Consider the following 26,899-nt stretch of genomic DNA (forward strand, 5'->3'; position numbering starts at 1 on the left):
TGGGAGAACCTGACTATCTTGTGTCTACCCCGGTGCTTAGAACAGTGGTTAGCACATAGTAAGCAATTCAATACCATCATAATTATTATTATTATTAATAAAGGGGCCTGGCTGTAGATGATACAGCCTCCCCTTGTGTCACTGGCACCTCCTTCGGGCTGTGGCTGTGTTTCTTTTATATCTGCCTCCACAGTGGCAGCCACATGTGGGGGTGTACCAATCAATCAATTATATTTATTAAGCATTTATTGGGTGCAGAACATTGTACTAAGCACTTGGGGGGGTACACTATAACATAGTGTACTCTATTATTTATTATTATTATTATTATTGTTATAGGGTTATTACTCTATTTATTTATTTTGCCTGTACATATCTATTCTATTTATTTTATTTTGTTAGTATGTTTGGTTTTGTTCTCTGTCTCCCCCTTTCAGACTGTGAGCCCACTGTTGGGTAGGGACTGTCTCTATATGTTGCCAACTTGGACTTCCCAAGCGCTTAGTACAGTGCTCTGCACACAGTAAGCGCTCAGTAAATACGATTGATTGATTGATTGATTGTGAGCCCGCTGTGGGGTCCGTACACAGTAAGCGCTTGATACGAACGAACGAACGAACGAACGAACGAACGAACGAACGAACGAACGAACGAACGAACGAACGAACGAACGAACGAACGAACGAACGAACGAACGAACGAACGAACGAACGAACGAACGAACGAACGAACGAACGAACGAACGAACGAACGAACGAACGAACGAACGAACGAACGAACGAACGAACGAACGAACGAACGAACGAACGAACGAACGAACGAACGAACGAACGAACGAACGAACGAACGAACGAACGAACGAACGAACGAACGAACGAACGAACGAACGAACGAACGAACGAACGAACGAACGAACGAACGAACGAACGAACGAACGAACGAACATGCCCGAACGAACGAACGAAAATGACCGAACGAACGAATGCCGCTCGGCTCCTCCCGGCGCGCATGCGCGGTGAGCGTGCGCGCTTTCTGCGCCTCACTTCCGGTGGCCGGGGGCGCGCGGCCGGGTGACGCCGTCGCCACCGCTCCTGCCTCAGTTTCTCCATTCGTCGTCCGTTCGTCCGTCGTTAGGAGCCGCCCAGCCCCCATGTTGCCCCTCGAAACCGTCGCCACCTTCGGGTGAGTGTAGCCCGCTTAGATAACAATAATAATAACAATAATAGTGGCATTTACTAAGCGCTTACTATGTGCAAATCAATCAATCAATCAATCGTATTTATTGAGCGCTTACTGTGTGCAGAGCACCGGACTAAGCGCTTGGAAAGTCCAAGTTGGCAACATATAGAGACAGTCATCATCATCATCAATTGTATTTATTGAGCGCTTACTGTGTGCAGGGCACTGTACTAAGCGCTTGGGAAGTCCAAGTGGGCAACATATAGAGACAGTCATCATCATCATCAATCGTATTTATTGAGCGCTTACTGTGTGCAGGGCACTGTACTAAGCGCTTGGGAAGTCCAAGTGGGCAACATATAGAGACAGTCCCTACCCAACAGTGGGCTCACAGTCTAAAAGGGGGAGACAGAGAACAAAACCAAACATACTAACAAAATAAATAGAGTAGATATGTACAGGTAAAATAAATAGAGTAATACATATATACAGGTGCTGTGGGGAAGGGAAGGAGGTAAGACGGGGGGATGGAGAGGGGGACGAGGGGGAGAGGAAGGAAGGGGCTGAGTGTGGGAAGGCCTCCTGGAGGAGGTGAGCTCTCAGTAGGGCCTTGAAGGGAGGAAGAGAGCGAGCTTGGCGGGTGGGCAGAGGGATTGGGGGCATTCCAGGCCCGGGGGAGGACGTGGGCCGGGGGTCGATGGCGGGACAGGCGAGAACGAGGTACGGTGAGCACTGCTCTAAGCGCTGGGAAGGTTACAAGGTGATCAGGTTGCCCCACGGGGAGCTCACAGTCTTAATACAGATGAGGCAGCTGAGGCCCAGAGAAGTGAAGTGACTTGCCCAAAGTCACAATCAGTCAATCAGTCGTATTTATTGAGCGCTTACTGTGTGCAGAGCACTGTACTAAGCGCTTGGGAAGTACAAGCTGACAACATATAGAGACAGTCCCCACCCGACAGTGGGTCACACAGCTGACAATTGGCAGAGCGGGGATTTGAACCCATGACCTCTGATTCCAAAGCCCGGGCTCTTTTCCACTGAGCCACGATCAATCAATCAATCAATCGTATTTATTGAGCACTTACTGTGTGCAGAGCACTGTACTAAGCGCTTGGGAAGTACAAGTTGGCAACATATAGAGACAGTCAATCAATCAGTCAATCGTATTTATTGAGCGCTTACTGTGTGTAGAGCACTGTACTAAGCGCTTGGGAAGTACAAGTCGGCAACACATAGAGACGGTCCCTACCCAACAGGGGGCTCACAGTCTAAAAGATGCCATTATTACTATTATTATTATTAGGGCCTGATGGACGACACTAACGCCGCCGGCCCGCCGCGCCTCAGCCTCCTTCTGCCCTCCCTCCCTCATTCAGTCTTATAATAATAAAAATGATAGCATTTATTAAGCGCTTACTCTGTGCAAAGCACTGCTGTAAGAGCTGGGAAGGTTACAAGGTGATCAGGTTGCCCCACGGGGGGCTCACAGTCTTAATCCCCATTTTACAGATGAGGTAACTGAGGCCCAGAGAAGTGAAGTGACTTGCCCAAAGTCACACAGCTGACAGTTGGCAGGGCGGGGATTTGAACCCATGACCTCTGATTCCAAAGCCCGGCTCTTTTCCACTGAGCCACGATGCCATTATTACTATTATTATTATTATTATTATTACGGCCCACCCCTGATGGACGACACTAACGCCACCAGCCCCGGCCTGCCACACCTCAGCCTCCTTCTGCCCTCCCTCCCTCATTCAATCTTATAATAATAATGATAGCATTTATTCAGCGCTTACTATGTGCAAAGCCCTGTTCTAAGCACTGGGGAGGTTACAAGGTGATCAGGTTGACCCCCGGGGGGGCTTATAGTCCTAATCCCCATTTTCTAGATGAGGTAACTGAGGCCCAGAGAAGTGAAGTGACTTGCCCAAGTCACACAGCTGACAAGTGGTGGAGCCGGGATTTGAACCCATGACCTCTGACTCCAAAGCCCGTGCTCTTTCCAGTGAGCCACGCGAAGCAGTAATTAATTAATTGATGATGGTATTTGTTAAGCGCTTACTATGTGCAAAGCACCGTTCTAAGCGCTGGGGGGATACAAGGTGATCAGGTTGTCCCATGTGGGGCTCACAGTCTTCATCCCCATTTTACAGATGAGGGAACTGAGGCACAGAGAAATTAAGTGACCTGCCCAAAGTCACACAGCTGACAATTGGTGGAGCCGGGATTTGAACCCATGACCTCTGACTCCCAAGCCCATGCTCTTTCCACTGAGCCACGCTGCTTCTCTAGCACTCTAAGCACTGTACTGTACTCTCTCCGCCCCCGGGGCCCCTAGCAGGAATAGAGCTTACTAATCAATCAATTGTATTTATTGAGCGCTTACTGTGTGCAGAGCACTGTACTAAGCGCTTCTTGGGTGCAGAGCACTGTAATAATAATAATGATGGTATTTGTTAAGCGCTTACGATGTGCAAAGCACCGTTCTAGGCACTGCGGGGATACAAGGTGATCAGGTTGGCTCACCTGGGGCTCACAGTCTTAATCCCTATTTTACAGATGAGGTCACTGAGGCACAGAGAAGTGAAGTGACTTGCCTAAAGTCACACAGCTGACAATTGGCGGAGCCCGGATTTGAACCCAAGACCTCTGACTCCAAAGCCCGGGCTCTTTCCACTGAGCCACGCTGCTTCCCTGTAGTGAACTGGGAGAACGCCCAGGTGGAAAGTAGACACGGTCTCCTCACTCATTCGGTTTTATGTGTCGAACGCTTACGGTGTGCAAACCATTAGAGAAGCAGCGTGGTTCAGTGGAAAGAGCCCGGGCTTTGGAGTCAGAGGTCATGGGTTCGAATCCCGGCTCCCCCACATGTCTGCTGTGTGACCTTGGGCAAGTCACTTCACTTCTCTGAGCCTCAGTTCCCTCATCTGTAAAATGGGGATTAAGACTGTGAGCCCCACCTGATCACTTTGTATCCCCCCCAGCGCTTAGAACAGTGCTTTGCACATAGTAAGCGCTTAACAAATGCCAACATTGTTGTTGTTGTTGTTACTCTCTCCACCCCCGGGGCCCGTAGCGGGAGTAGAACAAATAATGACGGCATTTGTTAAGCGCTATGTGCGAAGCACTGTTCTAAGCACTGCGGGGGGAATACAAGGTGATCAAGTTGTCCCACGAGGGGCTCACAGTCTTACTCCCCATTTTACAGGTGAGGTAACTGAGGCCCAGAGAAGTTAAGTGACTGGCCCAAGGTCACACAGCTGAGAAGTGGTGGAGCCGGGATCAAAACCCATAACCTCTGGCTCCCAAGTCCTTACTCTTTCCACCGAGTCACGCTGCTTCCTGGGTCAGGAGCACTGTAGTAAATTCCGGGAGAGAGCACCCAGGTAGACACGGTATCCGACCCCTGTTGTGGGGCTCCCACCCGAAGGGTTTAGGTAATAATAATAATTTTGGTGTTTGTTAAGCGCCTACTATGTGCAAAGCACCGTTCTAAGCGCTGGGGGGGGATACGAGGTGATCAAGTTGTCCCATGCGGGGCTCACAGTCTTAATCCCCGTTTTACAGATGAGGCGACTGAGACACAGAGAAGTTAAGTGACTTGCCCAAAGTCACACAGCCGACAAGCGGCGGAGCCGAGATTTTTAACTCATGACCCCGGCCCGGTTTGTGCCAACCTCTGGTGTCCCGCGGTGGGGGCGTGGTGACCCGCCTTCCTGGACCATCCCTCCCCGTGGGTCCCGCAGGCCCCGGGACGAGAAGGACGGGCTACCCGCGCCATGCTGGGCTCCCCTGCGGCCTTCCGCCCGCTGCCCCGAGACCCGCGTTCGGTCCGGGTCCATCAGCTAGTCAACCCTATTTATTCAGCGATTCTGGAGCACTGGAATACGCTCTTGGGAGAATGTAGCCCAGCAGAGGTGGTAGACAAGATCCCCTCCCACGACGAGCGGGCCAGGCCGGGCCCTGCGGGCTTCGGCTCTCGATCTGCCCAAGTTGCAGGCGGGAGCTCCGGCGGGCGGGCAGCGGCCTCCGGGACGGATCCATCCCCTCCCTTCGCCCACCCCCCTTCACCTGTGTCCCTTGCCTCGACTCTGCCCACTTTGGCTTCAAGTTCTTGGTCTTGAACACCCCACCCGAGTTGGGTGGGGAGCAGCAAGTCAGAGGTTGGACGGTCACCAGCCATTTCCCCTAAGACTTAGGTCTATGATGATGATGATATTCCTCTCCCCCTCGTCCCCCTCTCCATCCCCCCCATCTTACCTCCTTCCCTTCCCCACAGCACCTGTATATATGTATATATGTTTGTACATATTTTTTACTCTATTTTATTTGTACATATCTATTCTATTTATTTTATTTTGTTAGTATGTTTGGTTTTGTTCTCTGTCTCCCCCTTTTAGACTGTGAGCCCACTGTTGGGTAGGGACTGTCTCTATATGTTGCCAATTTGTACTTCCCAAGCGCTTAGTACAGTGCTCTGCACATAGTAAGCGCTCAATAAATACGATTGATTGATTGATTGATTGATTAAGCGCTTACTATGCGCCAAGCACTGATCTAAACACTGGGGTAGATACAAGGTAATCAGGTTGTCCCACGTGGCTTCACATTCTTAATCCCCGTTTTGCAGATGAGGTAACTGAGGCACAGAAAAGTTAAGTAGCTTGCCCAAGGTCACCCGGCAGACAGATGGTGGACGTGTGATTAGAACACGCATCCTCTGACTCCCAAGCCCTTGCTCTTCATACTGAGCCATTCTGTTTCTCTGGAATCTCTTCCCTGCAACTTTCGTGTTCTAATTGTCACGTATGATCTCTGTTAATGATTTCATGAACCCTGAACCCACAGTTCTCAGCTCCCAAATGCCCACTCTTGCAGAGCCCGGTTTGTAGTATTAATGATGATCTTTACTAAGTATACACTATGAGCCACTCACTGTGCTCAGCACTGGGGTAGCTTAGGATCAACCGTATTTATTGAGCGTTTGAGGCGCTCAGGAAAGTACAATATAGTAGACATGATCCCTGTCTTTAAGGAGCCTACATTCCAATAGGATAATCAGGTCAGACACTGTCCCTGTCTCACACAGGACCAAGAAGGGGGAATTTTAATCCCTGTTATACAGTTGAGGAAGGTGAGGCCCAGAGAAATGAAGTGACTTGTCTAAGCCACACAACAGGCAAGTGGTGGAGCGCACCCTGGAACCTGGATCGCATTCATTCATTCATTTAATCGTATTTATTGAGCACTTACTATGTGCAGAGCACTGTACTAAGCGCTTGGGAAGTACAAGTTGGCAGCATATAGAGATGGTCCCTACCCAACAACGGGCTCACAGTCTAGAAGGGGGAGACAGACAACAAAACAAAACATGTGGTCAGGTGTCAAGTCATCAGAATAAATACAAGTAAAGCTAGATGCACATCATTGACAAAATAAATAGAATAGTAAATATGTACAAGTAAAATAGAGTAATAAATCTGTGCAAATATATATACAGGTGCTGTGGGGAGGGGAAGGAGGGAGGGTGGGGGGGATGGGGGGGAGAGGAAAAAGGGGGCTCAGTCTGGGAAGCCCTCCCAGATGGAGAGGAAAGGGTGGATTTTGGCGAAGTTGCAGATGCTCCCTGCCTCTCTGTATGCACCTTGAGTCAGTCAATCAATGGCATTTATTTGAGTTTATCTCAGCACTGGCAAACTAACAACTCATACTCTCCCAAGCGCGTAGAACTGTGTTCTGCACTGTGGCATTTATTAAGCTTTTACTTTGGACCAAAGCCCAGGGCTAGCAATCTCAGGTTGCCCAAAAGGAACAGGAGTTAAGTTGGAAGTTTTCTGCTTGCTCCAAGGAAGTGCAAGGTGAAGAGTTGGAGAAAAGCCTCACTGTTTGCATAGTCACAGTATTTTTTTCCTGCTACAGCCCATTCCCCCTTACTCATTTTAGCCTGGAGACCTCTCTAGGCCTTCCTCCCCAACTCACCCGTTGCACCCCAGCCCCGCAGAAACACACAGGCAGGGGCCGGGGGGTGCCAACGAAGCTACCCAAGCCACCGGGGCCATCGTTGTCCTGATTTTGAGGGCTCAGGTCTGGGGCATGTCCATCCTTCCCGATGGGTGGCTGCGAGACCAGAAGCTGTGCCTGCATTCGGGCCTCCCGTCCAAGGGGTTTTATGTTCTGGGCCATGCTACTCGGCGTGGGGCCGGGGGGTGGGGGGCCTACCTAGCCCCGGCTCCAGTGCCCTGGTGGCTCGGGGAGTTGAAAGTGTCCACGCTCTGTGCAGGGACGGCAGGTGGTGATGATTTAGAGTCAAAGAGCGTCAGGCCAGGAACGCAGTTCACCGTCTGGTTGGGTCCCAGCGCTTTCCAGCTCCCTTGGACATCGTGGTCCTTTCCTTCCGAGGGACCATTTAGAAGCCTCCACCCTGGGTAACGTCTCCGTCAGCGCCTACGACCCCAGCTGCCCTGGCCTTGTGGGCGAGCCTTGGCCGTGTGGGTCAGGCGAGTGGGACCCAGAAGCCCCCGTCAACTTGTTATGAGGCATAGGTATGGGTTCTCCTGCTCCGCTTCCTTTCTTTGGGAGCCGCCACCACCCCGCTGGTAATCCCCGGGGACGCACTAGGAGAGACGGCAGGGAGTCGGGGGGCAAACTTATGGCACCGGCCTATAGAAGCAGGGCGGCCTGATGGAAAGAACACAGGACTGAGTCTGTGGGTTCTAATCCTGGCTCCATCGCTTGCCTGCCGTGAGAGCTTAGGTGATTGATTTGACTTTTCGGTGCCTCTGTTTAGTCATCTGTAATACGGGGGTGAAATGCCTCCGGCCCCTTAGACTGAGCCCCAAGTAGGACGGGGACAGTCTTGATTTGATTGCATTATATCTTCCCCAGTGTTCAGCACATAGCAAGTGGTTAACAAAAGCCACTGTTTTTACAACTGCCCGTGCCCTCCAGGTCCGGCTGGCATCAGCACCGGGAGCGGTTCACCACAGCGTTCGTGGTCTGGGGAGGGGCCCACTGGCCAGGCTTCCCGGGAGCGTGGTTTCTCTCCAGCACCCGTGGGCCCCCTGCCGAGCTGCCCGCCCCTGGGTCAGGAGGGTATGGTAATGCGCTGTGGGGCGCAGCCTGCGTTTCTGCCAGCTGTTGGGCCCATCGTGCCCAGCTAGGGGAGATCCGGGACCGCTCTGCATGAGCGGCAGCGATGGCGCTAGCCATGGCCGGGAGGAGGTGGCCCCAGAGATGCCAGCCTATAGGGGCATCCACCCCTGGTATCACCCAGGCAGAGGGCCTCATCACTGGTGACTGTCGTAGTCCCATCCCATTTGAGTCATCACCTCGTGGGAAGTTCTGCCTTCCCTGGGGTCTCCCTGCTCAATGCCTCAGGCAAACCGCCTGCCTATTGTTTGGCCTTCACCCTTTCCATTTCTGGTGGTGCCCAATTGGCTTAGGAACCCGGCAGAGAAAAGCGGCGAGGTAGGTTGCACTGTAGGAACGTGGAGCTGGGACACCTCAGCCACCAGAGGCTTCTTGTGGGTACCTGGCGAAGCCTGGGTTCTGGGGAATGGCAGCGAGAGCGATCCCCGAGGCCAGGACCAGTGCTTCTTGGCTGCATTCGCTGGAATCGCTGCTCGAAGCCTGGGGCAGAGGAAAGGCCTCCCAGGGTCTCGTGTCTGCTGGAGGGGGGAGCCCATGGATGGGAGGACAGGTGGCCTTTGGCTCTGAGTGAATCAAGGCCATGGGCCATCAAAATCGGGGTCCCCCAGCCGGTAGGCGGTCAAGAAGCCACCTCACGGGTCCCTGGGGGCGAAGCATCTGCTCAGCATCTGAGTGGCGGTCTCCCTCTGCTCAAGTCCGGCCTGTCCAGCCGCGGCCCAGGCAGAGCGCGGCAAGCCTGGGGGAACGGTCGGGAGCTGCTTCGTTCGAAATGGCTATTCTCACATCCGCTCTCTCGCTGTCTTCGGGGCCAGGACACATTGCCGACTGGGTCAGGGTCCCGCCAGTGAATTGTGCAGCCTGGACTCGGCTCCCCCGGCGTCGACTTCTTCCTTAAGAAATGATCAAAAATCAGCTGCAGGCGGGTTCTGAGGTGGCGCTGGGGTGGCCCCAGACAGTGCTGTGTGGAGGAGGAAGCGCCTAATTGCCTTTGGTGGGTGGCCTACTTGCTGCCGTCGGGTGTCACCGTTATGTAAACGTTCCACATTAAAGCAGGTTAGATGCTATCGGGGCCGGCCGGCCGGCTGACACGCTCGTCCCCCCCGGCCCGTTTCCAGCGGGACTCCGCTAAGCTCCAGAGAGTTGTTTTAGTGACCGGCACATGGCCGTCGCCGGGGCAGCCGGGCTGTCCGGCTCCCTGGCGACGGGGCTCCGAGAGCTGCGGGGGTGGGGGTGGAGTGCCACGTGCCGGCTTCGGCAGGGCATCGGGCGCTCTCGTGGCCGCTCCCTCGGGCTCGCCGCCACCTCTCCGCTTCGCCAAACCACGTGTGGGGCCGGCCCCCGGGAAGCCGGGGCCGAGGAGTGGGGCCGAGTCGATGGCCTCGATGATAAGCCCCTTGAAAGAGTACATAAAGCCGTTGACCCCCGTCTCGACAGGCCGTGAGGGCTGAGCACCAGGCGTGGGGACGGGCCCGGGCAGCGTGGGAGCACCGCCGCAGCCGCCCCCATGGAGGAGGACCGAGATCTCACCGAGCAGCAGCCTACGGTGAGTGGCCAGGGCCGGGATCACGGCCATTGCCAAGGTCGAAAGGAGGGCGGGTGAGTCTTGACCGTTACTGCGCCCCTGCCACGGTTATTCTGAGGAGGGGATGGCGTTCTGTTTGGGGCCGGGCCGGGGTGGGGGTGAGGGTGGCCCCCATCCAAGGGTCACTGGTCACTGGTGCCCTGCAGGGAGGGCCCCCAGCCTGCTCTGCTTGGCCGGGCCTGGAGGTCAGGTTGGGGGGGAAGGGGCTTGGTGGTCAGGACCCCCGCACAGCCCCCGCTCTCTGACGTGCCTGTTGGGAGGCGTGGCCCAGGGGCCAGTCCCAAAGCCAAGCCTCCCCTAATCTCTCCCTGCCTCGGGCGACTCCCTGGATGACTGCCTGTCTCCGGCTAGCTGGAGAAGACAGACAGACACTAGGGCTGGTGAAATGTGGTTAAGGGTTCGCTTCTTCCAGAAGCCTCCCACCCACCCTCCCGGCCACCCGTTTTCCCAGGTTGCATCCGCCCAGGCCCGCTCCCATCCTGGAGGCCGGGGCGCTGGGTCCTGGTGAACACTGGAACCTTTGTCATTGCAGGTGAAGAAGGCCAAGATGCAGGAGTCGGGGGAGCCGGCATTAAGGTGCGCAGCGGGAGCCCGGTGGCTTTGCTGGGGTTCCTGGTCCATCATGTGGTGCTAGTCGGCACTGCCCATTCCTGCTCCCGGAGGCTGGGGGGACTGCTTGGCCCGTGCGCTGTGTTGGAGGGGGAAGCTTACTTTGCCAGCCTCCGTCTCCCTTCTGACCAGCCGGCGTTCCCCTCTCCGGAACCAGGTGGAGGGGTGATATTGGTGATGGCTCTCTGGTTTGTGCGCTGCTCCTGTGGGAGCGGCCGGAGCCCCTGGCACTACATCCCGGGCTTCCCAATTCCCGGTCTTGTGGGCAGACCCAACAGGTGCTGCCCAGCGGGCATCCCGGCATGGCGTGTGTCACTGGTTTGGAGCCCTTTCCTTGGGGTCTGGGTGTCAGTCCCGCTTGGGGAGAGCAATGGACGCACCCCGACTTGATTTGCTCGCAGAGGTCACTGCGAGGCTGAGTCATCCCGGGCCGCCTGGCGCCGGACTGTGGGTTGGCCCGTGGCTGGCCTGGCTGCGGACTTGGGCCCGTAGGCCGTTCGGGCATCTGGGCCTCTCCTTTTTGGAAAGGGTCATGGCCTCCGTTTTGCAAAGATAACACCTAGCCTGAGGCGCTCCTTTCAAACCCGCTGTCCCGTGGAGAAGGGCGTAAGCCCTCACAGGTGACTGTCTGGGTGTCTCGGGGCTGCCGGCGGCCCTTTCGGTTCAATCAGAATGTGCCCCGGGCTCTGGCCCTGATCCATCATGGGAAACGAAGGACCCGACTGGGCCCCACCCCCCCTGCACGATGGAGGTGTTGCCAGGCCGGTTTTCCCCCTCGGCGGATCACCCGGGCTCCTCTAGTGTCGGGGACTCCTGCCAGGGGAACCTCCGTTTGGCCACCCGCCCTGCCTGCGGCCAGCCGGCCGGTCAGTGGGGCGTCCAGGCTGGGGAAATCTAGGTGTTTGGCATGCAGAGGTGGTGAGAGTCACGGGTCAAGCTCAGGGGCCTGGGGTAGAAGTGGCTGCCGGCGAGGGGGTGGCAGCGGCCCCTCTCCCCCTGCCCCTGGCTCCGTGGTGTCCGGTTTGTGCGCTGGTGGTGGCTAATTCCCACGTGTTTTGGTCCTCAGCCAGGGGACCCTCCCCGACGCCAACGAGCAGAAAGTGGAGGGCCCCGGCCTCGGCTCGGATGTCACCATGGCGGACGGAAGTAAGCCTGCCTCCCCGTGGGCCCGTGGGACTCCATCGTATCCGCAGACAGCCGTGGGAGCAGTGTCAGCTCCAGCTGTGGGGAGGGCATTTGCCACCTGAATCACACTTCTTTTGTGCCCCCCAATGCCGAAAGGGGCACGTAGGGCTAAAAGTGCGCCTGTCCTGCCCATCCATCTCTTCCCTGCCCCCTCTCAGCTGTCGGGACACTGAGACCGGGCCCCGCTACCACCTGGCTCCCATTGTAGGAGCTGCCCAGGTCCCAGAGAGTCTGGTTTCCCCCCATCGCTGGGCCCGATTGTAGCCATCGGCAGAGCGGGGTCCCGGCAGCTGTGCAGCGGAACGCCCCTCCCTCCGGGGGTCCCCCAGGGTTGACCGCACCCACATTGCCCGTCTCCGTCTCTCTCTCAGTTCTGACCTGCACCGACTACCTCCCGCGCCCGGCCAGCGACTACTCCTCGCAGCTCTACTCTGCCAAGTGAGTGGGGGTGCTCGGCCCTCTCGGCCGAGATCCTTGCGGGGGCTCCTCCGACCCAGATGACCCTGGGGGCGAGCCTCCTCAGGCCGTCGGGAACCTGGGTGTCTCTGAGGGGGCGAAGGGGAGGGAGCGGCCTGTGCGCCCAGTCTCTGCTTCCCTGCCCAGTGCCAGGGGCAAGCAGCCCGGCCGGGGGGGTCGGTTCTCGGTTGGGGCGGTCCCGGACCTTCGCCGGCCGCAGTCAGAGGTTGCCGCCTCGCCTCCCTCCAGACCGTACACGCATATCCTTTCCGTCCCCGTGTCCGAGACGCTGACCGCCTACTCCGGCCAAACCCAGTATCAAGCCCTGCCACAGTCCCAGCCCTATACGGTGTATCCGCAGGCCACCCAGAGCTACGGACTACCTCCTTTCGGTAAGAAGGCCCCTCCCGCTCCAGCCTCGGGACCTTTGGGCTTGTCCAAGGCCGAGCGTGGGTTCACCGTGGTGCTCTGTCCCTCCCATCTCCAGCTGGGGAGGGCCCGATAAGCCGTGTATGCAGAAGTGCATGTGTATATGTTCATGGGTGCTCATGCATGTGTGCCAAGAATCCACAGTGCTGGGCTCAAGGTGGAGACCGCGCAGGAAGTTGGCCTTAGCCACGCAGAGCTCCTGCGGGGCTCCTGGCAGCTTGTGGGGTTCGATTCAGCCCGTGCGCTCCCGAATTTGGGTGGGGCTGCTGCCGTGGGCAATAAATTCGGGGAGGGGGCTTCCCCGAATGCCTGCCCACCCTTCCAGGGGCCTGCCTCAGCCGGCTCCAGAGACCGGGGCAGGCGCAGACACCCCCTACCCCCGCAGTGGTCCTTCAGGGCCCCCGGGGTGCCCGAAAGGCCGCCAGCAAGCTGGGTTGATCTTGTCTGAGATCCCACCGTTCCTGCAGTCCTGCGGGGGCCCTCTGGTGCTGCTGTTGCCCGCAGCCCGTGTAGGTAGAGACATAGCCTTGCTGGGGGGACTGTGGTGAGGCTGATCGGGGAATTGGGGGGCCAGATTCAGCCTCTCCCCGGGGGGGATCCTGCCCCCCACCCCAACTGTGTGCCCATCCCGCTGACTCTGCATCCCCGGGCACGTTGCAGCTCCGAGCCCCAACGCCAGCCTAGTCTCTGCCTCTTCCACCGCCACCGCTGCTGCCAACGTGTCCGCTGTCGCCAGCATCTCCAGTCAGGTAGACGAGCGCCTCGTTTTCCAGCCCTGTGCCTGGTTTGGGGACCGGCGGGAAGCCCTGGAGAAAGGGGAGCACTGCCTCTCCCTCTCCCTTCCCTGACCCTGTCTGTGCCCTCAGGACTACCCCACGTATACCATCCTGGGTCAGAACCAGTACCAAACCTGCTATCCCAGCCCTAGCTTCAGCCTCCCGGCACAGACGAGCAGCAGCAGCGCTGAGACGGCGCCACTTGCTGCCCCCATCTACCAGGCTGGGAAACCCGGCGGCATTGCTCCCGCACCCACGAACCAGCGGCTCTCCTCAGGTACAGCCAGCCCCCGGGGCCGGGGCCGGGGCTGGGGCCGGACCCGATGGGATGGGGATGGGAATGGGATGGGCACCGTCCTTGTAGGACTCTGGCGTCGTGGGCAGGGGCTGAGCACCTCACGGTCTCCCACAGGGGACCCTGCAGCCAGCCCGTCCTTGGCTAGGGCCGCCCCCAGCAAGGAAGCAGATGAGCAGGCCAGGAAAAACGTGGCCGGGAAGAACCGGGGCAAGAGGAAAGCCGACGCCACAGCCTCCCAGGACAGCGAGCTGGAAGTACGAGGACGCGGGCTGGGGCATCTCACACCCCGTTCTTTGTTCTGTTCCTTCCCTCCACTCCCGCCGCACGGTCGCTTGCCGCAGGCCTTGACCGTCCTCGCAAGGGTGGGAGCCACAGTCCCCGGCTGTGGGCTGCGGTGCAGGGAGCTGCTGGAGGCTGGAATGGCTCTCTGCAGGCCTAGTCCGCCCACAAAAGAGGCTAAGACACAGAAGCTTTGTCCCAGGCATGCGGCTGGCCTCCCCCTGGGCCGGGGGGCAGTGGGCGGCAGCATGTTCCAGAGGCGGGGACCGAACCCTGTTGGGCTGGGGAATGCCCTCCCGGTGGGACCCCAATACAGAGTCTACCCTGAAGCAGAACGCGCAGTATGGGTGCTCAAATGCTAGTCTGTAAGGCCCTTGTCCTGAGGTCAGACTGATGGACCTTGCCCTCCTTCCTCCCCTAGCGGGTGTTCCTGTGGGATCTGGATGAGACCATCATCATCTTCCACTCCCTGCTCACCGGCTCCTACGCCCAGAAGTACGGGAAGGTAACAGTGACCCCTGGGTCGCCCTGTTGGCCCGACAGACTGGCAAGGTGTCAAATGCTACTAGCCCACTCCCAGCCCAGGAGCAGATTGCCCTGCCCGCTCGGGGTCGGTTCGAGCGGCTGCTGGGGTGGGGCCGGTCCGGCACGTAGTGACCCGCGACCTCACCGTGGGCCTCGGCGCTGAGCGAGTCTGTCCCCGGCCAGGACCCGACGGTCGTCATCGGCTCGGGCCTGACCATGGAGGAGATGATCTTTGAGGTGGCCGACACGCACCTGTTCTTCAACGACCTGGAGGTGAGTCTGGACTCGGGGGTCTTTGGACCCCTGCGGTCCAAGCCTGCCACAGATGGGGCCCCATGGCCATCTGGGGGCTCTGTGTGGTCAACCGGGGTCTGGATGGGTGGCCGTCTTCCGGCCACGGCTCTCTACCCGGGCACCGACCGAGGGGCTGTGACTTGGGGGGAATTGCCTTCCACGTCATCCCTGTCATTCTGCTCCCTGCCCCGGGTCCCAGCAAACCCCATTTTCCGCATCTCTGGTCTGCGGGAGGACGGCACGGCCCTGGCCCATGTAGGCTGAGCTCCAGGGGTGGGGAGAAGTTGTGGAGGCAGCTGCAGGTGGGGCAGGAAGGGGGCAGATCATCATCATCATCATCATCATCATCAATCGTATTTATTGAGCGCTTACTATGTGCAGAGCACTGTACTAAGCGCTTGGGAAGTACAAATTGGCAACACATAGAGACAGTCCCTACCCAACAGTGGGCTCACAGTCTAAAAGGGGGAAGGATCTCAGATCCTTCTCTCGTGAGAGGCCCGGGATGCGCCCCCCTACTCCGCCTGTCCGTCCGTCTGTAGGAGTGTGACCAGGTACATGTGGAGGACGTGGCCTCGGACGACAACGGACAGGACTTGAGGTGAGCGTTTGCCGAGCAGGGAACCGGGGCCATCTCCCCATCCCCTGGCCCGGCCCCGGGGGAGCTGCCGGGGTGGGGAGGGGGGCCGGCCTGGGGCGCTGACGGTTCTCGCCCGCTCCCTTGCAGCAACTACAGCTTCTCCACGGACGGCTTCAGCGGCGGCGCGGGGGGCCCGGGCCCCGGGGGCGCGGTGGGCGTACAGGGCGGGGTCGACTGGATGAGGAAGCTGGCTTTCCGCTACCGCAGAGTCAGGGAGACCTACGACAAGCACAAGAGCAACGTGGGCGGTGGGTGAGACCCTTGCAGGGCCTGACCCTCCTCCTCCTCCTCCTCCTCTTCTTCCACTACCCTTACCTGCTCGACAACCCCCCTCTCCACTCGCTCCTCCCCTCCCCAGCCAGCCGGGCTGCCGTTGCCGACATCCCCCCGTGCCCGCGGTCTTGGCGGGGAGCGTGTAACCAGCCGGTGTGGTGCCACTCCACAGGCCTCCTGAGTCCCCAGCGCAAGGAAGCCCTGCAGCGACTTCGAGCTGAAATCGAGGTTTTAACGGATTCCTGGCTGGGAACGGCCCTCAAGTCCTTGTTGCTCATCCAGTCCAGGTAGGGCTGCTGGGCTCGTCACAGTCTCCCCTGTACTGGGCTTTGGATCGTACGGACCTCAGAGATTTGTCCAAAGTCAGTTCCATCAGTCCAGTAGAATCAAGGAACGCGCTTGCGTTTCTGCAAGCAAATCCCGATTTATTGATTCTCCACCTGCCGGCATATGCTTCCTAAACCCACGCGTGCCCAGGCACGTGTGCAGGCGCACGCATTCGCACGTGCACACGCTCCCCTCCTCCCCCCGCCTCCCCAATCCACATACACACCCTATCCCCAAGCCAGGCAAAGGGCCAGATGTGGATCGAAAGGCGGGAAACCGCATTGTGCCTGGGACTTCCATTTTGGGGCCCGGTTCCCAAGATCTCAGTCCGATTTCTCTTTCTACTGACCCTACTGGCCCGCGGAAGTCCAAGGTGCCGACGCAGCAGACATCCTTCTTGTCCCTTATCTTTCTGTGGAGTTGATGAGCGCGTGCTTGACTAGCCTGCAGATACCGCCGCCTCTTCTGGGACGATGCCAGGCTGGGGGTGTCCGGGGGCACCCCCGATCAGCACGTACAGATTGCTTGTGATTGAATTTCCCTAGTGGACTTCTTTACAGCTTTTCCCAGCCCAGCCATCTCATCTCACATACCCTCACTCACTCACTCACTCACTCACCCACCCACAAGCACAAACGTGTAGCTTTGGAAATGTGTGACAGGCTTTGCTGCCTCTCCTGTCCATGGCACAGCACGAGGGGAGGGAGGGCTGCAGGGGCCGAGGATGGGACCAAGCCTCGGAAAGCTAGGTTTGCTGCTGGGAGGCCGCCCAGCGTGGTTCCACGGTGGCACCGGCTCTCCCCCCCGCCCCTGTGTTCTAAGACTGTGTTGGCAGGGGGGGAGGCTGAGGCCAAGACCTGGGGCGTCTTTGAGGCTCGGAACTTTTCACAGAAAGGGCCCGCTAGACTCTATGTTCATTACGGGCAGGGAACGTGTTCACTAAATCTCTCGGGTTGTACTCTTCTCAAGCACATAGTACAGTGCTCTGCACATAGTAAGCTATTAGTAAATACCGTTGATTGATTGAAAATGGCCCGGAGGTGGGGGTGGAAGTGCAGAGCTGGCCGTGCCTGGTGGGAGTCCCCACGTGAAAAATTGCTCGCCCCTCTGCCCAGCCACTTCCCCTTTCTGTTCACCCGGGTTGCTCCATTCTGCCAACCCACCAGCCCTCGTCTCTCTCTCTCTCTCTCTCTCCCCAGGAAAAACTGCGTGAACATTCTCATCACCACCACCCAGCTGGTACCCGCCCTTGCCAAGGTCCTACTGTACGGCCTGGGTGAGGTGTTCCCCATCGAGAACATCTACAGCGCCACCAAGATTGGTACGGTGCCGAGCTCTGACCTCTGACCTCCTTCCCCTGACCCCCAGCTCCCATCCCCCAGTGGCTCGAACAGACTCCAAGCTGTGGGAGACACCCCCAACACACACCCCAGAGAGCAGGGTTTGGGGGGGGTGCCACCTGGCTCACACACACGGGCCCCACTACCAGCTGGTAGCCTGGCGCATGTCCGTTCACACATACATGCGTGCAGAGGCTGCTGGTTGAGGATGGGCCCTTCCTTGTGGGGGTCTAGTTTTAGGATGCGGACAGTAGCCTGGGCTTTTTGATTCTCCTAAGACTGTGGCAGCAGGATAGCTGTGTGGACCGCCCCTTGGTCCATGCACATACACACGTGCACACAAAAGGTTTGTGCACGTGCCAGAGGCCAGGCGTACCCAGGCCCGCCCCAGGATCCCGGTTTCCTGGTCTGTTGGCCCAGCGTCATCCCAGGGCACAGCTGTGGGGTCACCCTGGGAGTCACTCCTTCCCCTCCCAACACCCCTGACCAGCTCTTGGTCTGCCGGGCACAGGGACCCTTATCCCAATCCCGTTCCCTCTTTCCCCTCTCCCTCAGGGAAGGAGAGCTGCTTTGAGAGGATTGTGTCACGCTTCGGGAAAAAGGTGACCTACGTGGTCATCGGGGATGGCCGTGATGAGGAAATTGCTGCCAAACAGGTATCGGGGGTCGAGGGAAGGACGGATGGACAGGGGCCCACCCCCTTCCGGGCTTCCCCCTCCTACGCGCTTCCCCATTCAGGCTCTACCTGGGCTGCTTCCTGGGTCGTGATTTGCCAACTTCTCCACCCCGGTCATTGAGGAAGTAGCAGGGGATGTGTTGGCAACTCTTTCATCTGGGCCCTGGGGGGAGACTTCCCTGCGGCCTGGACCCAGGAACACCCAGAACCGGCGGTGTGGGAGAAGTGAAGTGGTGTGGGAGCTCTAGGGCCGCCCCGGAGCCCGGTGGAAGCCTCCGCAGAGGACCCGGCCTCCCGGGACGTTTGGCCGGCTAGCTGCCGGATGAGGCCGGGGCCAGAACACAGTGAAGGAACCCCCTGACTCCTCCCCTCCAACCTCCCCCCCGCTGCCCCCCACTCTCGCTGCATTGCCTTTCTCTGTCCTTCACAGCACAACATGCCTTTCTGGCGGGTCACGAACCACAGCGACCTCGTCTCCCTCCACCAGGCCCTGGAGCTTGACTTCCTGTAGGACAGGCACACCCGGTCCCCCAGCCCCTCCGTTACCAGTCCACCTTCCGCCAGGATCCGGTCCTTCCCCGGCGTCTGGCCGGTGGCTGGTGCCTGCAGATTGGCTGGGGGCACGGGGTTGGTGTGCCTCCATGTACGGGGGAGGGCCGCTGGGGCCCGGAGCAGCCGCCATCCTCTCTAATGACCACAGTCCAGCTGTCGGCAGAGTGCCAATCACTGGTCTTCTCCAGCTCGTCCTGCCGCTTTCACACTGATAGAGGCCTCGGGCGCTCTCAGGCCGGGCCTGGCAACCCTTCGGGCCACACTTGCCACCCCACCGGCCACAGCCGTGGCCACCGTCCTACGGGGCAGGGGCAATGTGTGTGTGAAGGGTGGGGGCTGTATGTGGCTGGGGAAGGGCTGGCCTCACCCGCCTCCATCCCCCTCCCTACCCTGGTTCTGCTCAGTGCGGTCCTGGCCGTGGAAGCTTGGCTGGGGGTCGGCCCCGCTCTCCCGAACCTGCTCGAGCATCCCCCCGTAATCCCCTGTGATCTGCTTCCACTCCCGGGCAGGCCGTGCTTGCGGGGTGGGCTCCGGGGGCCTGCAGCGGACAGTGCCCCGGACCTGCTCTAGATTCCGTCCTGCGACAGATGGGGCTGACTCTCCCTGCGGGGGAGTTTGGTGGCAGAGGGTTGGGGAGCTACTCTCCAGGTAACCCTGCCCCGTTCCTGCCCGTTCCCACTCCTCCCAGGAGCTGCCCACCGCCACACACGCTGACGGGCCCCCGGCCGCTCCCGTGAGCCGCAGCCTGCAGGCTGCTTGACTTCCAGTTGTGCAACTGTGCCTTAGCCCTCCATCCTACCTTGTCGGCTCTGTGCCGGCGACTGTTTCCACCCTGCTCCCTTGACCACCGTGAGAGGCGGGGCAGGGGCCTCCTCCCCGGAACACTTGTGAGTACGCAGGGACCCCCAACCCGGCGCTCGGCCTCTGCCGTCCTCTCGCTTGGCTTGCTGGTCCTCCCCTGGGCCGGAGGTGGGGGAACTACCTGCCACCCCGTCCCTGGCTGACTCCACCTCTTCCCATTTGCTGCCAGCCCTAGGGCTGGGCCCCGGTCCATGGCTAGAAACTGGATTCCCCTGGCCTGAGGTGCGATGCGGGGGCGGGCAGCGCGCCAGGCGGGGCGGTGGTGGGTGTATTTATGTGACCCGGGCATTTGTGGCAGTTGAGAACAGAACCGCGATGTTCTATGTAACGGGAACTGTCTTCACTTGAAAAATAAAGTTTTTATTTTCTATAAAACTTCTCCTGCCTTGGGCAGTGGCAGACCACCGTGGAGTCAATGAGCACAAAGCCCGGGGCCGAGAGGACTCCTGGGCTGGCGGTGCCTTGCCCCCCTCTGCAACTTGCTCCAGCTAGGAGGTGATGGAGTCGGGGAGAGTCATTTTTTCCTCTCTCCAAATGGGAAAGCTGCAGTCCCACCGGGCCCCTGACCAGGAGTGGATGGGGCGAGGGCCGCGGCCGGCCCAACGTCTCCACCTGGGCCCACAAAAGCCAGCCGTCACGGTCCTCAGCCCGGGGCCGTGGCTAGAGATGGGTCAGGGCCGGGGCATCTCAGGCCGGGCCCACCACCGCCGTGGAATAGAAACTGCGGGCCAGTGTGGCCACGCGGGGGTTGGCTAGGCCCGGGGGCGGCGGCTGGGCTCCCGCCCTCCCAAAGTCCACCTCGTCCCAGCTGGCCCGCGGGTGCAGCCACCAGTAGTAGGCCCCCCTCAGGCCCAGCCCCCCGACGAAGGAGACGGCGGCCGAGGGCAGCGCCCAGGCCAGCAGGGAGCCGGCCGGGAGGGGCCAGTGGGTCCAGAGCCAGCAGCCAGCGAGGAGGGTGCTGTCGCAGAGCACGAAGGTGTAGTAGATGGTGCTGCGGCCCGCCGTCCTGCCCTCGGCCACGTTGAACCAGGAGAAGTAGAGGATCACGGCCACGACGGCACGATACAGCCCCTCCCAGCCGCCGGTGCCCATGAAGGCCGTGCCCTGCAGGCACACCCACAGCAACATGGCCAGCCACACGGCCACAAAGTGCAGTGCCAGCAGGCCCGGGGCCAGCGCCCCAAGTAGGGCCAGCGCCAGCAGGCGGGGGGCCAGCAGCAGCACGTTCCACAGGAAGTAGGCGACGACGGCCAAGGGGGCGTCCAGCGGGTGCTTGTCTTCCAGGCAGCTGCGCAGGCTCCTGTGGTAGTCGAGCAGCGCCCAGGAGGTGCAGAGCAGCGAGGTGCAGATCCCGGCCCCTGTGGAGTGAGCGGGGAGGGCGGCCGGCTCGGTCCAGGCTCGGGGGCTTCCCCGCTCCCGCTGCCCCCGTCTACCGCCATGGGTGGCAGGAGACTACGGGGGGCTCACGCTCATGCGGAGGCCTCGAGGGGGAGCGGCCCCTTCCCCGCCCCCACCCCGAGCCAGGTGGACCGCTGCTCGCGGTCCAGTCCGGTAGCCCCATCCCCCTTCCTTCCTCTCCCCCTCGTCCCCCTCTCCAACCCCCCATCTTACCTCCTTCCCTTCCCCACAGCACCTGTATATATGTATATATGTTTGTACATATTTATTACTCTATTTATTTTACTTGTACATATCCATTCTATTTATTTTATTTTGTTAGTATGTTTGGTTTTGTTCTCTGTCTCCCCCTTTCAGACTGTGAGCCCACTGTTGGGTAGGGACTGTCTCTATATGTTGCCAATTTGTACTTCCCAAGCGCTTAGTACAGTGCTCTGCACATGGTAAGCGCTCAATAAATACGATTGATGATGATGATGATGATATCTATTCTACTTATTTTATTTTGTTAGTATGTTTGGTTTTGTTCTCTGTCTCCCCCTTTTAGACTGTGAGCCCGCTGTTGGGTAGGGACTGTCTCTATATGTTGCCAATTTGTACTTCCCAAGCGCTTAGTACAGTGCTCTGCACATAGTAAGCGCTCAATAAATACGATTGATGATGATGATGATGATGATGATGATCCCCCTGAAGAACCCTGATCTTCCTGCCACGGCCATCCCGACGCCTTACTCCAGGGTCCCCTGACACCTCAGCCCTTCCCCTTCTCTCTGTCTCTATATGTTGCCAATTTGTACTTCCCAAGCGCTTAGTACAGTGCTCTGCACATAGTAAGCGCTCAATAAATACGATTGATGATGATGATGATGATGATGATCCCCCTGAAGAACCCCGATCTTCCTGCCACGGCCATCCCGACGCCTTACTCCAGGGTCCCCTGACACCTCAGCCCTTCCCCTTCTCTGTGTCTCTATATGTTGCCAATTTGTACTTCCCAAGCGCTTAGTACAGTTCTCTGCACATAGTAAGCGCTCAATAAATATGATTGATTGATTGATTCCCCTTGCCGTCCCCTCCCCACCAATTCTGGAGGCGGGAGAGATCCAGGAGCAGGTAGGAACCCAGAACAACCGCGTTTCCCCACCCTCGACCCCGGCCCACCGTACACAGAAGCCCCCACGGCGGGCGAGGCCGGGGCTGCGGCTTCCAGTCCTCTAGCCCCCCACCCCTGTGGCTCCCGCTGCCGTGGCCACTGACAGGAAGACTGGAGCAGGCCTCCAGGCCCCCCGCCCCTCACCCCCTCGTCCCGCTCACACTGGAAGTACTCGGCCGTGTGCGCTTGCAGGCAGAAGATGAGGACCAGCGTGAGCTGGGGGGCCGTCTCCAGGAAGGTCTCGAACAGTCGCAGCAGGCTGATGTCCAGGGAGAGGAAAGCGAAATACGCCAGCTCCACTTCCGACGGCTTCTCCTTCCTCCACAGGTACACTCCCACCCGGAGGGCGTAGACACACCTGCTAACCAACCGACCGACCCGGGGCACCCACTGAGCGCTACTGGGCGTACAGTGCCGCCCCGGCGACAGTCCGTACGATCCCTGCCCTCGGGAAACTAACAAGTCGACCACGGGCAGAGCTCGTCCCGGGCGCCGGGGCGAGCGCTGCGGCATCCGTTCACACGTTCCCCACCCTCAGGAGGTGTGAGGTGGCATAGACAAGACTCCACTCAAGGCCTGTTAACGAAGGAATGGTGGGTCAGACCCGAGGGCTGGCGGTTGAAGTCGGGGAGGGACGAAGGAAGCTGAAGCTCCCAGGGACTGGACTTGTTTGGGAAAACATTCCCACACTCGACTAGACAGGAGGAAAGTGCAGAGGGATCTGAGCTCTTCCTGCAGCCCAAGAGACTCAGCGGGAACGGGGGGGGCTGAACGGGGCAGATCACCACTCCCAACTAACTCCCATCTTCCGGACCTGAGTGAGGGACTGTGGCTCAGGGCTTTCACCATGCGGGAGATAGATCGCGGCGATACAAAGACAAATTGTGTGACGTTGCCGACCCTCGACCTTTCAGAGAGTGCCTTCCAACTCGATGCCCTGGAGAGAACTTCCGGGTACCTGGGCAGGCACGACCCTGGGCTGGGAGCAGATGCTTCCCAATAGCCTGCCCTGTCCATGCTGGGTCTCCATCCCCTCGCCCCCTCCTCCCTCCCCTCCCTTCTGTCCTTCTCCAGCCCAGCTCGCACCCTCTGCTCCTCTGCCGCTAATCTCCTCACCGTTAGGCCTCGTTCTTGCCTGTCCCGCCATCGACCCCCAGCCTACGTCATCCCCCGGGCCTGGAATGCCCCCAATCCTTCTGCCCAACCGCCAAGCTAGCTCTCTTCCTCCCTTCAAAGCCCTACTGAGAGCTCGCCTCCTCCAGGAGGCCTTCCCAGACTGAGCCCCTTCCTTCCTCTCCCCCTCGTCCCCCTCTCCATCCCCCATCTTACCTCCTTCCCTTCCCCACAGCACCCGTATATATGTTTGTACATATTTATTACTCTATTTATTTTACTTGTACCTATCGATTCTATTTATTTTACTTTGTCAGTCTGTTTGGTTTTGTTCTCCGTCTCCCCCTTCTAGACTGTGAGCCCGCTGTTGGGTAGGGACCGTCTCTATGTGTTGCCGACTTGTGCTTCCCAAGCGCTTAGTCCAGTGCTCCGCGCACAGTAAGCACTCAATAAATACGATTGATGATGATGATGATTCTATTTATTTTATTTTGTCAGTCTGGTTTTGGTCTCCGTCTTCCCCTTCTAGACTGTGAGCCCGCTGTTGGGTAGGGCCCGTCTCTATGTGTTGCCGACTTGTACTTCCCAAGCGCTTAGTCCAGTGCTCTGCGCACAGTAAGCGCTCAATAAATACGATTGTTGATGCTGATGATGATTCTATTTATTTTATTTTGTCAGTCTGTTTGGTTTTGTTCTCCGTCTCCCCCTTCTAGACTGTGAGCCCGCTGTTGGGTAGGGGCCGTCTCTATGTGCTGCCGACTTGGACTTCCCAAGCGCTTAGTCCAGTGCTCTGCGCACAGTAAGCGCTTAACAAACACGATTGTTGATGCTGATGATGATTCTATTTATTTTATTTTGTCAGTCTGTTTGGTTTTGTTCTCCGTCTCCCCCTTCTAGACTGTGAGCCCGCTGTTGGGTAGGGCCCGTCTCTATAGGTTGCCGACTTGGACTTCCCAAGCGCTTAGTCCAGTGCTCCGCGCACAGTAAGCGCTCAATAAATACGATTGATTGATTGATTAGAACCCACGTCCTCTGAGTCCCGGGCCACTGTGCGGTGGGCAGGCCTCGGTGAGAAGCGTTAGCGGAGGAGTGGGGGTGTGTCTCACCTGGCCAGGTAGCCGAGCTGCAGGAGGTGGAGCAGGGCGAGGAGGCGGGTGGTCGGCGGAGGCGGGGGGCAGCCCCCGGGGGCCCGGGGCGGGGGGCAGCCCCCGGGGGCCCCGGCCCGGTGCCAGGCCCAGCTGAGCAGCTGGCCGCCCAGCGAGCCCAGCGCCAGCGGCGCCAGCAGCAGCAGCCCCCGGCCGGGCCGGCCCTGACGCGCGTAGCCCCCCGGCGGCCCACGCGTCCGCCGCCAAGTCCGCCACGAAGGCCGCCGTGCCCGCCGCCGGGCCCAGCGCCGGCAGCAGCGGCTCCCAACGGCCGCGGCGGCACCACCCGCAACGGACGGGCGCGCAACCCATGGCCCGACGGGACCCCGCGGGACCCCGCGGGACCGGACGGGACACGGGCGGGCTCTCGGGCCCCCGGGCTCGGGGCGGGGGGGGGGGGGCGGAGGGCCGGGGACCGGCGGGGCGGGGACCGGGGGGCGGGGACCGGGGGGGGGCGGGGCTACAGGGGGCGGGGCGGGAGGGGCCAAGGGGGCGCGAGCGCCAGGGGGCGGGGCCTCGGAGGGGCGGGGCCTCGGAGGGGCGCGGGGGGCGGGGGGGTCAGAGGGGCGCAAGCGCGAGGGGCGGGGCCAGAGGGGTGCGAGCGTTAGGGGGCGGGGCTAGAGGGGCGCGAGGGGAGGGGCCAGGGGGGCGCGTGCGCGAGGGGCGGGGCCTCAGAGGGGCGCGGGGGGGTCAGAGGAGCGCGAGGGGCGGGGCCAGAGGGGCGCCTGCGCGAGGGGAGGGGCCAGAGGGGCAAGAGCGCGAGGGGCGGGGGTCAGAGGAGCGTCAGGGGCGGGGCCAGAGGGGCGCGAGCGCAAGGGGGGGGCCAGAGGGGCGCGAGGGGGGGGGTGGGCAGAGGGACGCAAGCGCGAGGGGGCGGGGCCAGAGGGGCGCGAGGGGGGCAGGTGGGAGCGAGCGCGAGGGGCGGGGTCACAGGAGCGCCAGGGGCGGGGCCAGATGGGCGGCAGCGCGAGGGGCGGGGCCAGAGGGGCGCGAGGAGCGGGACCAGATGGGCGCAAGCGCAAGGGGGGGGCCAGAGGGGCGCGAGGGGAGGGGCCAGAGGGGCGGGGCGGGACCAGGGGGCGCGAGGGGGGCAGAGGGGCGGGGCTAGAGGGGAGGGGCCAAGTGGGAAGAAGCGCGAGGGGCGGAGGTCAGAGGAGCGCCAGGGGCGGGGCCAGATGGGCCCAAGTGCAAGGGTGGAGGGCCTGAGGGGCGCGAGGGGAGGGGCCAGAGGGGCGGGGCGGGACCAGGGGGCGCGAGGGGGGCAGAGGGGCGGGGCTAGAGGGGCGCGAGGGGAGGGGCCAAGTGGGAAGGAGCGCGAGGGGCGGAGGTCAGAGGAGCGCCAGGGGCGGGGCCAGATGGGCGCAAGCGCAAGGGTGGGGGGGCCAGAGGGGCGCGAGGGGGGGACAGAGGGACGCAAGCGCGAGGGGGCGGGGCCAGAGGGGCGCGATGGGCGGGGCCATAGGGGGAGGGGCCATAGGGGCGGGGGTCAGAGGGGCGCCTGCGCAAGGGGGCGGGACCAGAGGGGCGCGAGGAGCGGGGCCAGATAGACGCAAGTGCGAGGGGGCGGGGGTCAGAGGGGCGCGGCCAGAGGGGCGGGGTCAGGTGGACGCAAGCGCGAGGGGGCGGGGCTAGAGGGGCGCGAGGGGAAAGTCTGTGAGGCCGTGGTGCTTATGGAGCGCCGAACGGTGTGCGAAGCCCTGTGCTAAGCGCTCGGGAGGGTACAGTCTAACACTAAACAGGCGGGGAGGCGTCAAAGCGACGTTAGAGGGACGTGCTGGCGAGAGCGGGACGAGCGGAAGGAGAGGGCCAAGGGGGCGGGGCCGGGAGCGACGCCTCCGTGCCATCTTCTGGGGACAGCGGGGCCGGAACTAGAGTAATTACGGGGTTTCTTAAGCCCTTCCTGTGTGCCAGGCACTGTGCTGAGCGCTGGGGTTCACGCGACCTAAACGGGCTGGACACAGTCCCTGTCCCACGGGGGGCTCACGGTCTCAATCCCCATTTCCCAGATGAGGGAACTGAGGCCCAGAGAAGTGAGGTGACTTGCCCAAGGTCACCCAGCTGACAAGCGGCGGAGCCGGGATTTGAACCCGTGACCTCTGGCTCCAAAGCCCGTTCTCTTTCCACTGAGCCACGCTGCTTCTCTCAGTAATAATAATAATAATAGTAGTAGTAATAATACTAATAACAATTATAATTGTGGTATTAAGCCCTTACTTTGTGCTAGGCACTGTACTAAGCGCTGGGGAACCCACAAGGTAAACAAGCTCCCCCTTCTAGACTGTGAGCCCGCTGTTGGGTAGGGACTGTCTCTATATGTTGCCAACTTGGACTTCCCAAGCGCTTAGTACAGTGCTCTGCACACAGTAAGCACTCAATAAATACGATTAATGATGATGATGATAAATGCGATTGGTTGATTGATTGACTGTCTCTATATGTTGCCAACTTGTACTTCCCAAGCGCTTAGTCCAGTGCTCTGCACACAGTAAGCGCTCAATAAATACGATTGAGTGAATGAATGAATGAATCCCCATTTTCCAGATGAGGGAACTGAGGCCCAGAGAGGTGAAGTGACTTGCCCAAGGTCACCCAGCTGACAGGTGGCAGAGTGGGATTTGAACCCATGACCTTCTGACCCCCAGGCACGTGCGCTATCCACT

At 59.9% G+C, this 26,899-nt stretch overlaps 2 protein-coding genes across 2 annotated transcripts; one reads left to right on the forward strand and one right to left on the reverse strand.

Annotated features, from left to right (window-relative positions):
- The first annotated feature begins 1,077 nt into the window (after positions 1 to 1,077).
- On the forward strand, positions 1,078 to 19,775 carry EYA3 (EYA transcriptional coactivator and phosphatase 3). Its single transcript, XM_038758004.1, has 17 exons — positions 1,078 to 1,182; positions 9,763 to 9,871; positions 10,443 to 10,486; positions 11,586 to 11,665; positions 12,076 to 12,142; positions 12,410 to 12,552; positions 13,250 to 13,338; positions 13,456 to 13,642; positions 13,778 to 13,917; positions 14,364 to 14,447; positions 14,651 to 14,740; positions 15,304 to 15,362; positions 15,489 to 15,649; positions 15,847 to 15,961; positions 17,201 to 17,322; positions 17,897 to 17,997; positions 18,448 to 19,775. Exons 2-17 carry the CDS (start codon positions 9,833 to 9,835, stop codon positions 18,526 to 18,528), a joined length of 1,602 nt encoding a protein of 533 aa, XP_038613932.1. The 5' UTR covers positions 1,078 to 1,182; positions 9,763 to 9,832; the 3' UTR covers positions 18,529 to 19,775.
- On the reverse strand, positions 19,770 to 25,714 carry XKR8 (XK related 8). The gene is given in 5 exon segments (XM_038758659.1): positions 19,770 to 20,788; positions 22,143 to 22,339; positions 24,201 to 24,421; positions 24,423 to 24,699; positions 25,674 to 25,714. Coding segments are annotated over 5 exon segments (1,407 nt in total). The 3' UTR covers positions 19,770 to 20,117.
- Positions 25,715 to 26,899: the final 1,185 nt, after the last annotated feature.

Source organism: Tachyglossus aculeatus, chromosome 16, assembly GCF_015852505.1.
Source record: "Tachyglossus aculeatus isolate mTacAcu1 chromosome 16, mTacAcu1.pri, whole genome shotgun sequence".
In the NCBI taxonomy this organism is placed as follows: domain Eukaryota; kingdom Metazoa; phylum Chordata; class Mammalia; order Monotremata; family Tachyglossidae; genus Tachyglossus; species Tachyglossus aculeatus.

Coding starts and splice junctions, on each gene's coding strand:
- EYA3 (XM_038758004.1), top strand. CDS start 9,833: ATGGAGGAGGACCGAGATCTCACCGAGCAGCAGCCTACG. Junction 13,339..13,455: donor TCGCCAGCATCTCCAGTCAG/GTAGACGAGCGC, acceptor CTGTGCCCTCAG/GACTACCCCACGTATACCAT. Junction 13,643..13,777: donor GAACCAGCGGCTCTCCTCAG/GTACAGCCAGCC, acceptor GGTCTCCCACAG/GGGACCCTGCAGCCAGCCCG.